Below are 15,357 nucleotides of genomic sequence, written 5' to 3'. Positions count from 1 at the left end.
ATCAGGATCGCAGTGCAGTGCATTTGTGTTTACAGGGCCCTGTTCTTTGCAGACAGAAAGAAAATGTACACACATTGTGCCTGTTTCAGCTAAACAAAATAAGTGACAGCCATTCACTAACTCATTCATCAGGGCAATGCCTTGACCAATCGGGGTCAAGCTGCCTGGTTTAAATTTCAAACAATGCTTGATAGTTAACTGTCAGTCACCATCGGTGCATTCTCCATGGCAATGCCACTTGCCCTCCGACCACACTCTTCACATATGGTATAAATTGTTGTTTCCCCCTTATATTGGTGCTCTTGCAAGTGTCCAGACGAGTGCAAGACGAAAAGATTAGACATGTCTCTTTTTTTCAGTGCTTTGTCACTGGATCAAAACCCTGAAACTCCTCCCCCACCCCCCCAACCACAACTACCAACAGCACTGTGGGTGTACCTACACCACAAAGACTGCAGTGGTTCAAGAAGGTGGCTCACCACTACCTTCTCAAGGGCAATTAGGCTTGGGCAATAAATGCTGGCCTAGCCAGCGATGCCCACATCCCATGAATGAATTTTTAAAAAACTGCTTTCTGACATCACTGTTTCAATGATTTAGGCCTAATTTTAAGGTTAAAGAATGATACATCACAGGAGATGGCCTTTATCCCATTATCCCTCTTTAAAAGAACTATCCGATTTTTCCCATACCCTGCTCTTTCCACACAGCCCTGTAAATTTTATCCTTGAACATTGCTGGAAAGAGAGACATGTTTCTGAAGCTTTTTGTCTTTCGCTCATCAGGACAAATGCAAGAATGCCAAATTTCAAGCAATTGTTGCAATTTATACTACAGGAGAAAGGATGATGATTGGTTGGCAAGTTGACTCTGACATAGAGAAAGCAATGGGGAACTATAGGCTCCTCAAGCTGAGAGATAATTCAGAAAAGGTGCAAGGCTGAGCACGTTCCTTTTGTTTGTCGAGAACTGGTCTGAGAATGAATGTATGTCACAGGCCAATCAGGAAGGTCAGTACTGAGGGGGCACTGCTCTGTCAGAGGTTCCATATTTCAGGTGAGATTTTAAACTATTTTCCCTCTTAGGTGGACATCAAACATCCCATGACATTATTTTGAAGACTGGTGTCCTGGCCAACCTTTATCCCTCAGTGAACATCTTAAAAAAAAAACGGATTATCTGGTTGTTATCATCTTTGTTACGATCCCCCTAGAGATTGATCACTTTTAAAAGGAATTTCCATAACACCAACTGAAAGAAAACCGCTAGACAAGATTTCACTTCAAACTTTTACTGTAACAAACCACGTAAAACTAACCAATGCAAACATCAATTAACAGTACGTTTCACACAAAAAGTTAAGTTTCACTTTAAATAGTCAATACAACAAAGATAGGCCTCACATATTTACAATCACTTGCAATACTTTGTGCAGAAATGTGGGACCATATGTAATCTCTCAGACTTTCTATCTCGGCCTCCACACTGTAGGGTGTCTCACTACCCACTCAATTGTTTCAGCCTTTGAGTCACATTCACCAGCAGCCAGATTCTATCTAAAGTCTCCTAGATACAGTTAGGGTCACAACAATCCTGATTTTTTTTTTCTTAAATGGATGTGGGCATCGCTGGCTAGGCCAACATTTATTGTCCATCCCTAATTGCCCTTGAGAAGGTGGTAGTGAGCTGCCTTCTTGAAATGCTGCAGCCACAATACTGTTGGAGAGGGAGTTCCAGGATTTTGACTCGTTGATAGTGAAGGAACAGCAATATACTTCCAAGTCATGATAGTGTGTAACTTGGGTAACTTCTAGGTGGTGGTGTTCCCATCTGTCTGCTGCCTTTGTCCTTCTAGATGGTAGAGGTCATGGGTTTGGAAGGTGCTGTTGAAGGAGCCTTGGTGAGTTCCTGCAGTGCATCTTGTAGATGGTACACTGTGTGTTTGTGGTGGAGGGAGTAAATGTTGAAGGTAATGAATGGGGTGCTGATCAAGCAGGCTTTTGTCCTGGATGGTATCGAGCTTCTTTTATGTTGTGGGAGCTGCATTCATCCAGGCAAGTGGAGGGTATTCCATCACACTCCTGACTTGTGCCTTGTGGATGGTGGACAGGCTTTGGGGAGTCAGGAGATGAGTTACTCTCTGCAGAATTCCCAGCCTCTGACCTGCTCTTGTAGCCACAGTATTTATATGGCTGGTTCAGTTTCTGGTCAGTGGTAACCCCCGGATGTTAATAGTGGGGGATTCAGTGATGGTAATGCCTTTGAATATCAAGGTGCCATGGTTAGATTCTCTCTTGTTGGAAATGATGGCACAGAATCCCCAGAGACTTGTTTCTGTTTCCTTTAAACAATATGGTGGGCTCTGGCAGCACTGAAACAGCAGCAGTGGTTCTTGTCCAATTCACAACCCCCTGTTCTTCCTGTCTTCAGTGTCCTGTCTTTTCCACCAATATCTTACATGAAAACATGATAGAAGATTGGCTGTCTGGCAGGAGGCAGAGAGTGGGGATAAGGGGGTCCTTCTCAGGATGGCGGCTGGTGACTAGTGGAGTTCCACAGGGGTCAGTGTTGGGACCACAACTTTTCACTTTATACATTAATGATCTAGATGAAGGAGCTGAGGGTATCCTGGCTAAGTTTGCAGATGATACAAAGATACGTGGAGGGACAGGTAGTATTGAGGAGGCAGGGAGGCTGCACAAGGATTTGGACAGGTTAGGAGAATGGGCAAAGAAGTGGCAGATGGAATACAACGTGGGTAAGTGTGAGGTCATGCACTTTGGTAGGAAGAATAGAGGCATAGACTATTTTCTAAATGGGGAGAGAATTCAGAAATCTGGAGTGCAAAGGGACTTGGGAGTCCTCGTCCAGGATTCTCTTAAGGTTAACTTGCAGGTTGAGTCGGTAGTTAGGAAGGCAAATGCAATGTTGGCATTTATTTCGAGAGGACTAGAATATAAAAGCAGGGATGTGCTGCTGAGGCTTTATAAGGCTCTGGTCAGACCACATTTAGAATATTGTGAGCAATTTTGGGCCCCGTATCTCAGGAAGAATGTGCTGGCCCTGGAGAGGGTCCAGAGGAGGTTCACGAGAATGATCCTAGGAATGAAAGGCTTAACATATAAGGAACATTTGAGGACTCTGGGTTTTTCCTCGATGGAGTTTAGAAGGATGAGGGGGGATCTGATAGAAACTTAAGAATGCTGAAAGGCCTGGATAAAGTGGACGTGGGGAAGATGTTTCCATTAGTAGGAGAGACTAGGACCCGAGGGCACAACCTCAGTAAAGGGAAGACCTTTTAGAACAGAGATGAGGAGAAACTCCTTTAGCCAGAGAGTGGTGAATCTATGGAATTCATTGCCACAGAAGGCTGTGGAGGCCAGGTCATTGAGTGTATTTAAGATGGAGATAGATAGGTTCTTGATTGGTAAGGGGATCAAAGGTTATGGGAAGAAGGTGGGAGAATGCGGTTGAGAAACTTATCAGCCATGATTGAATGGTGGAGCAGACTCGATGGGCCGAATGGCCTAATTTCTGCTCCTATGTCTTATGGTCTTATGGAAAATACAGTCTCTGCTCTATTTTTAGAGACCTACTTCAACCCCAAGGTCTGCTGTAAACCACCAACAGAAAACTGCTCTGTTTGTGGAGAATCTTGTTTCCACTCTCACCAATTCTTTGTTCTGCCGCCAGTCAGGCTGGAACCCCACCACTACATTTAGCTTTCTATTTACCTTTTGGATTCTTAGCTTTTCATCCCCAAGGCGACCTCCGGTCACATGAGCATTTCTTGGAACCTAATGATGTCATAATCAGGAAACCAATTAAGCCTCTTTCAGAATACACCCCAACCCACTTTGGTCTTTAAGGGGACATTGTCTTTAAAGAAAATACAAGTTTTTCCCATGTAGGTCATCTCACATTGCTGTTTGTGGGATCTTGCTGTTCTCAAATTGTCTGCTGCGTTTCCTGCATTACAACAGTAACTACACTTCCAGTATTTTGTTGGCTGTAATGTACTTTAGGATGTCCTGAGGTCATGAAAGGTGCTCAAGAAATGAGTCCTTTTTTGTTCTTATCTGTGTGTTCCTTTATACTTTTGGATCTCAGGAATGGAATAATGAGCTCCACTTGTTGCTGAATGACATGAAAGGCAAATCTGGGCGGATGAAAAAACAGCGACCAGCCCCCAACTCCGAGGCCAGTGTGGCGTACGGTCGTGTGAAGGCCGTTTACGGAAGAATCCTCCCGTACAACGAGCTGAAGCAGATTCGGGATGTCACATCGCACCTGGGGAAGACAGAGACCATCACTGAGACACGGGTTAGTGAAAGCTGTCTTGATGTTGTTATTCTACCCTGTACTCTGGGCAGGGAGAGAGGGCAGTTTCTTCCTGAGCCTCTGACCTTTTAGGTTTTAACTGACGAAGATTAACAGGAGAATTCACTGGCTGAATATCCATCTTGAATGGGCTTGGAAAGACATCAGGATTTTAGCTTCTGTTTTTTCATTTTAAAGATTCCCACTCGAAAACTCAACCTCATCCTTCCATAGTCTTGTATTTCTGCTGCTTTCACCTGTGTTGCCGTAAATCTGTTTAACCAGGGGCCCTGATGTTATCCCTTCCGTTCAAACATCTCAAAGTGAGCTTCTGACCTGCCATTATAGAATGATACAGTACACACTCGCTCCCCTGCTTTTTCCCCTGAGTCCTGTAAATTTTCCTCTTCATATATTTATTCCTTTTGAAAGTTATTATTGATTCTGCTTCCACCGCCCTTTCAGGCAATGCATTCCAGATCACAACAACTCACTGCATAAACATTTCTTCTCATCTCCCCTCTGCCCCTCTGGTTGCTTTCCCAATTATCTTAAACCCCTGTCCCCTGATTACTGACCAACTGCCACTGGAAACAGTTTCTCCTTATTTACTCTATCAAATCTCTTCATGATTTTGTATCCCTCTGTTAAATCTCCTCTTGACCGTCTCTGCTCAAATCCAACTTCTCCAGTCTCTCCACGTAACTGCCCCTCATCTCTGGAAACATTCTAGTAAATCTCCTCTTTCCTCTCCGTTCCCCAGGCTAGGGATTTCCACTGCAGGGTGCAGCGTTTCATTGACTCCCGTGCTGATGATTCTCGGGGCTGCCGAGGTGGAGAGTTTTGGCCAATTGTGAAACGGGTGAGGATCCGAGTGCCGCGGTCTGCGGTGCTGCGGACTGGAGCTGTCCTGGTCGACCTCCCAGGTGTCAGAGACTCCAACGCTGCTAGGAACAGCATCGCCAAGGAGGTGAGCAAGCATGGTCTCCTGGCACCAGCTGTAACCGGTTGGGATGATGGAGGAACAAGAGCATGGCGTTAGACCCAGAGTCCACCACTACCCCCCTCTTCAGGTCAAACCCAGCATGGTGGGTGGGTGGAACAGACAGTGGCCGTAAGCACAGGGTGGGAGTGGGCTGGGGGGATTTTGACAGCAGATCGATTGCTTGGTCGTCAAGTTTGAATTTAATCTTCTCTCCAGGGTGCAGGTGAGGTGTGGAGTGAAGTATAGCAATCACAGCCTTTAACGCTTTCCTGGTTCAGGTAATCCTATCTCTGTAGCTTCAAGCTCTTTTTTAAATTTGTTCACGGGACATGTGTGTTGCTGACAAAGCCAGCATTTATTGCCCCAAGAAGGTGCTGGTGCGCCGCTGCCTTGACTACAATTGTGTTGCGTGCTAGGTCATTTCAGAGGGTAGTTAAGAGTCAGCCACATTGCCTGGAGTCACATATAGGCCAGACCGGGTAAGGATGGCAGATTTCCTTCCCTAAAAAGAACTTTGATGTCTACTTAAAGAGTTGTGACCTGCAGGGTTACGAACTCAGTGTAGGAAGGTGAGATTAGGCTGGGGTAACTCTTTGTCAACTCACAGGGATACAATGTGCTGAATGGCCTCCTGAGTCATAATTTTTCTATGATTCTCGATATCAGTGAACGAGACAGGTTTTTGTGACAATCTGATGTTTAATGGTCACCATTACTGAGATTAGTTTTTTTACTCCAGATTTATTTAATTCCTTGAATTTACATCCCCCCAGCTGCCTTAGTGGGATTTGAAATCATATACTCAAATCATTAGTCCAGGCTTCTGGATTACTAGTCTAGTAACATCACCACTGCTATCCCCAGTTAGTTACAAGCTCAGCTACGTTAGCTTAGTGGTGATGTTCGAAATACTCAGCCAGTTAGGCCACAATTGTGAAGAGGGAAACACATTCACCTCTCTGACCTCTCTTCATCAACCTGGAACATTAATTCTGTTGGGGGTCTTGGGACAGGGGCTGGTCACAGGGCCAGAGATTGGGTCAAGGGTTTGCTGCAGGTGGATGGTGTCTTGACTGTAACTCTGTTGCACCTCTCTTGTGCTCAGTACCTGAAGAACTGCGATGCTGTGTGGATCGTGGCCAACGTGACACGGGCGGTTGATGACAAGACGGCCAAGGACATGCTGGACGAAAGTCTCCGCAGGCAGCTCCTGATGGACGGTCAGTATGGACGCATCGCCTTCATCTGCACTAAGACCGACTCGCACAATGTAACCGAGATCCTGAGGTACAGTGGTGGGGGAGTGGGGAAGAGATTAACAGAGACAGGAGGGGAGATTATGGGGAGATGACCAGAGTTTGGTCCGAGGTTTTTTTTATTTGTTCATAGGATGTGGGCATTGCTGGCTGGGTCAGCATTTGTTGCCCACCCCTAATTTCCCTTGAGAAGCTGCCGCCTTGAACTGCTGTAGTCCCTGTGGTGCAGGTACACCGTAACATCACTGTGGGAGGGAGTTCCAGGATTTTGACCCAGCGACCCCGTGAAGTTTCAGGGAGGGCCTTGGAGGGGGAGAGGGAGAGGTGGAGAGGCGGTGGGGCTTTCAGAGCAACTTCCAGAATGTCGGGTCCTTACGGCTACCAATGATGGGCCAAGGGAGCTTAAGAAAGTGGTTGGAGTCAGGGGAACGCTGTGTCGGGGTGGGGTGCTGAGGGAGCACAGGTCCAGGAAGAGGCCATTCAGCTGCCTTGTGAGAGCACAAGGTGATAGGTGTATAGGACTGTGGGATGGTACATCGTGGGTGGGTGGGTAAGCTGAAAGTGTGTGGGGATGTTTGTGATCAACGCTTGGGTGAGGAATAGTGCAGGAATGCTTAGAGTGTTAATAGCTCAGTATTGGGTGACTAGCGGTCTCTACTTTTCAGTGCTCTGCATCAAACCAGAGACTGCAACCTTCTGGAAGATGAAATTGTGGAGCTAAAGGACGAAATTGAACGACGACAGACTGAGCAACAGACCTGGAAGTCAGAGCTGGAGCGGTTACGAGTATTCACTCTGGTACGGTTTCATTGGGAGATGGACAGATATAGTAGCGATAAGACTCCAGAGAGCGCAGTATAATATAACATTGCTGCACAAATTGACAGAGGAGTTGGCTCCAGTTTAAACACTGACTCACCGGTCGTCGGTCTCTGTAATGCGATGTTCCTTCATCTGCACTAATTGCCATGCTGATTGTTTTTGTTTCCCTTTAACAGATTAGAGAGAGTGATAACAGAGCCAAACAGCTGGAGTGTGCCATCAAACACCAGGAGTCGGAGGTGAGCGTTTGCTCAGGAATCTTCCTGTTATGGTTGATGCTTCTGCTGACAATTGATTTTTTTTCGTTCTTTCATGGAATGTGAAGTATAAATTGGCTAGACCAACATTTACTGCCCATCCCTAATTGCCCTTGAGAAGATGGTGGTGAGCTGCCTTTTTGAACCGCCACAGTCCATGTGGTGTAAATACACCCACAGTGCTGTTAGGGAGGGAGTTCCAGGATTTTGGTCCAGCAACAGTGAAGGAACGGCGATATATTTACAAGTTATAATGTTGAGTGGCTTGGAGGGAAACTTCTAGATGGTGGTATTCCATCTATCTGCTGACCTTGTCCTTCTAGATGGTAGTGATTGTGGGTTTGGAAGGAGCTGTCTAAGGAGCCTTGGTGAGTGCATGCAGTGCATCTTGTAGATGGTACACACTGCTGCTGCTGTGTGTCAATGGTGGAGGGAATAAATGTTGACGGTGATGGATGGGTTGCCAATCAAGCAGACTGCTTTGTCCTGGCCGGCGTCAAGCTGCTTGAATGTTGTGGGTGTTGCACTCATCCAGGCCAGTGGGGAATATTCTACTCCTGACATGCCTTTTAGATAATGGACAGGCTTTGGGGAGCCAGGATTCCTAGCCTCTGACCTCTCTTGTTGCCACAGTGTTTATATGGCTAGTCCAGCTCAATTTCTGGTCAAAGTTTTATTGATGCCTCTAAACCCCTGGACTGGTGGCCTGTGGCCCTCTTTCATTCTCCTTTGCACAGTTGTTCTTATCAGCAGTTGAACAGTGTGTTGCATGGTGTTTATGTCAACTCTTTGAAAGAGCTATCCAATTGATCTCACTCCCTTGCTCTTTCCCTATAGTCCTGCAGAGTTTCCCTTTTCAAGCATTGATCCAATTCCATTTTGAAAGTTACTATTGAACCTGCTTCCACTGCCCTCTCAGGCAGTGCCTTCCAGATTCCAATCATTCCAAACAAATGCTTCCTCCACGCTCCCTTTGGTTCTTTTGCCAGTCACCTTAAATCTGTGATAAAAACAAAAAAATTGCGGATGCCGGAAATCCAGAACAAAAACAGAATTACCTGGAAAAACTCAGCAGGTCTGGCAGCATTGGCGGAGAAGAAAAGAGTTGACGTTTCGAGTCCTCATGACCCTTCGCCAGACCTGCTGAGTTTTTCCAGGTAATTCTGTTTTTGTTTTACCTTAAATCTGTGCTGTAAAGAAGAGTCATATGGACTCGAAACGTTGACTCTGTCTTTCTCTCCACAGATGCTGTCAGAGAGTTTTTCCAGCATTTTTTGTTTTTGTTTCAGATTTCTAGCATCCGCAGTATTTTGCCCTTAAATCTGTGTCCCTCTGGTTACTGACGCTCCTGCCACTGGAAACACTTTTTCCTTATTTACTCAATCAAAACCCTTCATGATTTTGAATGCCTCAATTAAATCTCCCCTTAACCTTCTCTGCTCTAAGGAGAATCATCCAGTTTCTCCTGTCTCAGCACATTAACTGAACTTGCCCTTCCCTGGAACCATTCTAGTCTATCTGGGAATGTTTTCCTCACCCCTGGAACCATTCTAGTAAATCTCCTATGCACCCTCTCCAAAATCATGCTTTGTTGGAATGTGGACACTGCTGGCAAGGCCAGCATTTGTTGTCCATCCCTAAATGACTTTGAACTGAATGGCTTGCTCGGCCATTTCAGAGGGCAGTTAAGAGTCAACCACGTTGCTATGGATCTGGAGTCACCTGTAGGTGAGACCAGGTAAGGATGGCAGATATCCTTCACTGAAGGACATTAGTGAACCAGATGGGTTTTTACAAAGTGTTGTTTGCAAACACGTCCCTCATCATTCCCTCCCCCCATCTGCTGGACTCTGCGCATCCTTCGAAGTTGTACTATTTAGTTAGTTTTGCTGAAAAAGAGATTTTTTTTGTTGAAGGTTTTTGCCTTGCACTCAGGTCAATTGGCAAGAAAATACTAATGTCAGGGAAACAACGTATTTATACTTTGAGAAGAGAGTGCTGATTGGTTGGCAAGTGGACTCTCCTGGTTTAAATTTCAAGCAATGCTTGGCACTTAACTGTCAGCCCTATCAACTGGTGCATTCTCCATGGCAACACCTGCATGAGAGTCCACTTTCCAACCAATCGGCACTCTCTTCTCATACAGTATTTTGTTTTCTCTGACATTGGTATTTTCTTGCAATTGTCCTGATGAGAGCAAGATGAAAAGCTTCAACACAAAAGCCTCTCTTTTTCAGCAATGCTCAAGTTCTGTACTAACAAATGACTATTTACTTGGTTATTCTTATTCTTTCTACAATAATGTATCACTTCACTTTGCCCATTTCACCAGTTTCACCAGACTATGTCCTATGAAATCTGTTCCTATGCTGCTCACTGTTCACTACACTTATAAGCTTCATGTTAGCTGCAGATTTTTAAATGGTGTCCTGTATACCGAAGTCCAAGTCATTAATTTACAATAAAATGAAGAGCGCTCATTCAGATAGCTGGTGCAGACATGATGGGCCGAATAGCCGCCTGTGCTATGACCATTCTGTGATTCCAATATGAACCCCTGTGGACCAGCACTCTATACTCCTCTCCAGTCTAAAAAATAGTAATTCACTGTGAATCTCTGCTTTCTGACCTTTAGCCAATTTCTGTATCCAAGCTGCCATTGCTTCTTTAATTCCATGGACTTTAATTGTTTTAACAAGCCTATTATGTGGTAATTTACCAAATGCCTTTTGAAAGCCCAATATACACAACATCAACTGCACTAGCCTAATTAATCCTCTCTAACTTCGTCAAAGAACTTGATCAAGTTAATCAGGCATGATTTGTCGTCAAAAATCTTTGCTGACTTTCATTTTATTAACCCATACTTTTCCAAAAGCCAAGAAATTTTGTCCTGGGTTATTGTCTCCCACCTTCCCCCTCCCCACCCCCGAACATTAGGCTGACTGCCTTGTCATTTCTGGATTTACCCTCCCTCCTTTTCAGCACTTTCCACCCTTGCTTCTCTCAGCTACCTAGGATTCATCCCATTCGGACCGCGTGACTATTCTGCTTTGAGTGATGCTGCTCTTGCCCAATATCGCTACTGCCTCCCCCTCCTCCTTGTCAGGATCCATTGGCAGCATCCTGTTCTCTTGTGAAGACAGATCCAGAGTTAATACCCCAGTCATTCCCTCTCATCTCCTCTTTGGACCCTACTCGATCCCATGCTTCCTTTGACTACCCTTTTTATTAAGTATTTACATGTTTATGACAGGCTTTTGGCTTCTCTTTCTTCTTAGCTGCTAATGCTCTCTCTCTGCTCCCTCTTATTTCTCTTCTAGGTCCCCTCTGTGCTTTCTAGGTTCAGCTTGGTCCTCTATGACACAGAAGGAGGCCATTCAGTCCATCATGTCTGTGCTGGCTATTTGCTTTACATTTGTCAAAGCCTCCTTTTGTGTTGCATCTTAATTTCCCTAATATCGTCAAACCTGAGGATTTGCACCAACCTCAGTGCCACCTCCTCTTTCCCTCTCCAAGTGTGCTTTCGGCAGCTATGAGGGAGGGAATGAAGATTAGTATCTTTCCTTGGCTTGTTAGTGTGAATTTGGTTGTCTTATTCTGAGGTGTTGAGATGTATGTGTGGGCTTATTTCTCTCCTCTCCCTCCCTCCCTCGCTCCCCATACAGTTGACTAAACTCCATTACAAGATGAACATGAAGCGACGTGATCTCTCCCTGAACTCCATCAAGGCTCGAAACTTCTTCTGTAAGAGAAATATTCGTCTCAACTTCAAGTGTGGACTGCAGGTGGGTGCAAAGGTGGGGGTTGAGGGAGATTAAAATAGGGGAGTTGTTCATGTGTGTTTGGCGCGAGGGAATTCTTTGGCTCCCACTGCAGTGACAGAAATGTAAACGGTTCTGTTGACCTGAAACGTTAACTTGGTTTCTCTCCACAGATGTGGCCTGACTTGCTGTGGATTTCCAGCATTTTTGTTTACATTTTATTTCTTTATTCTTTCATGGGATGTGGGTGTCGCTGGTAAGGCCAGCATTTGTTGCCCATCCCTAATTGCCCTTGAACTGAGTGGCTTGCTAGACCATTTCAGAGGGTAGTTAAGAGTCAAACACATTACTAAGGATGGCATATTTCCTTCCCTAAAGTCACATTAGTGAACCAGATGGGTTTTTACAACAATTGATAGTTTCATGGTCACCATTACTGAGACTACCTTTATATTTAATAGAGTGACAGTCCCTAGATTTATTAATTGAATTTAAATTCCACCAGCTGCCATGTTGAGATTCGAACCCATGTCCCCAGAGCAACAGCCTGGGTCTCTGGATTACTAGTCCAGCAACATTACCACTACTCCACTGTCTCGTCATGAAAGTTTTTACTATAACAAATGACTAAAAGTGCTATTGCCTAAACATTATTTTGCTTTTGTAGACAACTTATGCTTCAAACTGCAAGAAGTGACATCACCCATTGTGCACTCCATGGAATTACAGTCCTTATAGCAAGCAGTCCACAGTTATTCCAAGCTGCCAAAGGGTGCCCGTCTCCCTGTTTCGCTGAATAGTAACTTTGTGTGACCGTCTCCAGGCACTTCCCTGCGTTTTGGGAGTTGCTTAAATCCAGCTCCAGTAGTAAAGCCTGTTCTGATGACTTATCTTCCCCTTAGCCATTGGCAGAACAAATCTCCAGGAATCCTTAGTTGGCTACAGGATGTGTCTCTTTGACTACAGACTGTCCCCCTCCTGCATCTGCCTGTGGTAGTTCACAAAGTGGCGCAGCCTCTTTTCTCCTGACCACGCAGAACCTCTGCTGTGATACTCATTGATTTGTGGGGAAGTCTGTAGCCTTATCCCAAAATTGGCTTCCTTTGCCCTCTTCCCTACGGTAATGTGAAACACATTAACCTTTTCCCTAGGTAGAAATGCTAACTAGCTCCTTGCGAGACCAATTGCCTTTCAACTTAGAAGTAAATGGAGAGTTTACAGCACAATTATTTACTCTCTCCTCCATCCCCATCCCCTTTCCGATCCCCCTTTTTTCCAATAATTTATATAGATTTTTCTTTTCCCATCTATTTCCATTATTTTTAATGTATTTCCATCCATTGTTTTATCTCCACCTTTTAGCCTATTTCGATCCCTTCTCCCCGCCCCAACCCCACTAGGGCTATCTGTACCTTGCTCATCCTGCTTTCTATCCTTAATGTCACCTATTAGCACATTCCTTAGATAATATCACCACCGTCAACACCTCTTTGTCCTTTTGTCTATGACATCTTTTTGCAATCTCCACCTATCACTGGCCCTCTATCCAGCTCTTCTTGTCCCACCCCCCCTTAAACCATCTTATATTTCACCTATTTTTCCGTAGTTCTGTTGAAGAGTCATACAGACTCGAAAAGTTAACTGTGTTCCTTTCCGCAGATGCTGTCAGACATGCTGAGTTTTTCCAGGTATTTTTATTTTTGTTTTTGTTTTGGATTTCCAGCATCTGCAGTTTTTTGCTTTTATCTTTTTGCTTTTACAATTATTTACAACATTTCAAACTTCGACACCTTTCTGGGACTTTGGGAATCTTGGACTCTATTCGTTGTACTCTGAGACTGCAGCCATTGTCTCCAAGTGTAAATACCTTGCACCTTCTTCTCAGTAAAACAATCTAAGCCTTCTTTTGATCTTTAACAATCAAACTACCAAGGCTACTGTCAGGCAGACTGTAGAACAGGTCACATTGACCCCCTTCATTCACCCTAAATTACTGTGCTAAAATATAAAAACCTTATCTCATAATTGTAACATCACGGCCACTGTTTCATTGAAGAGCAGGGGCGTTCACCTGGTGTCCTGGCTGATATATAATCCCCTGAATCAACATCCCTAAATTTGATTATCTGTTGTTTCTTACTTGCTGTTTGTGGGATCTTGCTGTGTGCAAATTGATTGCTGCGTTTCCTACACTGAAACAATGACTACAATGACTACACTGTCTTGGATTTTCTGAAGTTGTGACAGGCGCTATAGAAATACAAGTCCTTTAAGTTGCATTTGGCACCCAGCAATGCTTTTATCTTTTACTGCCTTTCTCCCCTTGGAACCCCTTGGTGTTTGATCTCTGGAAGTTCTCCGATTTAATTATTGTTTTATTTTGACTTGTGTTTAGGAGTTGAAGCGTCAAGCCAAGACTGAAGAACTGGACTCGGAGGAGGAGGGAGAGGAGAGCAGTGATGATGATGATGATGATGATGTTCACCCTCTGTCGACAGGGGGGCCAGATCCTGACTCGAGTAAAGATGGGAAACTTCACGTGTTCACTGTCAGCTCCACTGAGTACCTGAAACTTTGTGACAAGCTGCTACGCGATGGACCCCCTCAGGTGTTCAGCAGTATCGAGGACACAGGTTTAAGTCTTTCCTGCATCCTTCTTCCTCTCCATAGAATCTTTTGTAGGGAGGGGGGGTCCTTCCTCATCCATCAACCATGTGTAGCTTGCCCTGTTGCATACCTAACCCCTGACCTGCTTGGTTCAGTTGGTACCCTCTCCCTTTTTGAGTCAAAAGGGCTTAAACCCCTTTCCAGTCATAGGAGAAGGCCATTTGGTCCACCATGTCTACGCTGGCTCCTTGGTGAACCTGTTGAATTCTCGACCACAGAAGGCTGTGGAGGCCAAGTTACTGAATATGTTTAAGAATGAAATAGGCAGATTTCTAGACTCCAAAAGGTGTCAAGGAGTATGGAGAGAGAGAGGGAGTGTGGCGTTGAAATAGAGGATCAGCCATGATCATATTGAATGGCGGAGCAGGCTCAAAGGGCCGAATGGCCTACTCTCTTATTTTCTTTGTTTCTATCCAATTAGCCCCACCCCTGCTCTTTCCCCGTAGATCTACAAATTTTTCTTTTCAAGTACCCAATTCATTTTTGAAAATTACAATTGAATCCGCTTCCACATCCCTCGGGTGTGATGTTCTGAGGGAGTGCTGCACTGTCAGAGGGGCTGTCTTTTAGGTGAGATGTTAAACCAGCGCTTCATTTGTCTAAAAGCAAAAAACTGCAGATGCTGGAAATTCGAAACAAAAACAAAAATACCTGGAAAAACCCAGCAGGTCTGACAGCATCTGTGGAGAGGAACACAGTTAACGTTTCGAGCCCGTATGACTCTTCACTAGAGCCCCCTCATTTGTCTGTTTGGATGGAGGTCCCATGGGTACATATTCCAAGAGAAATAAGGTGTTCCTGGGGTTTCTTTGGACCCGTCAAACAGTGCAACCAAAATTACATATACTGGTGATTTGTCTCATTGCTAATGGTGGGATCTTGCTGTGTACAAAACGGCTGTCATCTTTGCCAGTGAATGCATCTAAGGTTTGTTCCTTCAGCCATCTTAGTTCCATCACTCCCTGCAGAATACTCTGACCTGCTCTGATAGGAACAAGGAACCAGGAGGGGAGGCTGTTCAGCCCCTCCAACTTCTTTCACTCCAGTGAGTTAATTGCTGATCTGATACCTAACCCCACATTCCCACCTTTATCCCCATACCATTTATCAACTTTCGCGAACAAAAATTCATATCAATCAAAGTTTTATATTAACAATTGGTCTTGTCTCTTGTGAAGAGAGTTCCAAACTACTTCTAACTTTTGTGTATAGAAATGTTTCCTAGTTTCACTTCTGAAAGGTCTGGCTCTAATTCTTAGACCACATTCCTTCAGTTCCTCTCTGCC

At 44.8% G+C, this 15,357-nt stretch overlaps 1 protein-coding gene across 7 annotated transcripts in view; it reads left to right on the top strand.

Annotated features, from left to right (window-relative positions):
* LOC121275693 overlaps window positions 1-15,357 on the top strand; it is an 89,894-nt gene that overhangs the window by 41,577 nt on the left and 32,960 nt on the right. For 6 of the 7 annotated variants that reach the window (XR_005942546.1, XR_005942548.1, XR_005942547.1 and 3 more), the window contains 7 exons: window positions 4,111-4,323; window positions 5,084-5,290; window positions 6,411-6,592; window positions 7,227-7,359; window positions 7,560-7,622; window positions 11,309-11,428; window positions 13,800-14,037. Coding sequence is in view for 3 of the 7 variants with exons in the window: in XM_041183259.1 (XP_041039193.1) it covers window positions 4,111-4,323; window positions 5,084-5,290; window positions 6,411-6,592; window positions 7,227-7,359; window positions 7,560-7,622; window positions 11,309-11,428; window positions 13,800-14,037 (1,156 nt within the window). In the remaining 4 variants the exon portion in view is untranslated. Of the gene's footprint in view, window positions 1-4,110; window positions 4,324-5,083; window positions 5,291-6,410; window positions 6,593-7,226; window positions 7,360-7,559; window positions 7,623-11,308; window positions 11,429-13,799; window positions 14,038-15,357 lie in introns of those variants that run through there. The other variant, XR_005942549.1, reaches the window with a different exon arrangement.

The sequence above is a fragment of the Carcharodon carcharias genome, chromosome 3, assembly GCF_017639515.1.
Source record: "Carcharodon carcharias isolate sCarCar2 chromosome 3, sCarCar2.pri, whole genome shotgun sequence".
Lineage (NCBI taxonomy): Eukaryota > Metazoa > Chordata > Chondrichthyes > Lamniformes > Lamnidae > Carcharodon > Carcharodon carcharias.
The sequence above is the reverse complement of the archived record's forward strand: the minus strand, read 5'-3'. Positions and strand labels throughout refer to the sequence as shown.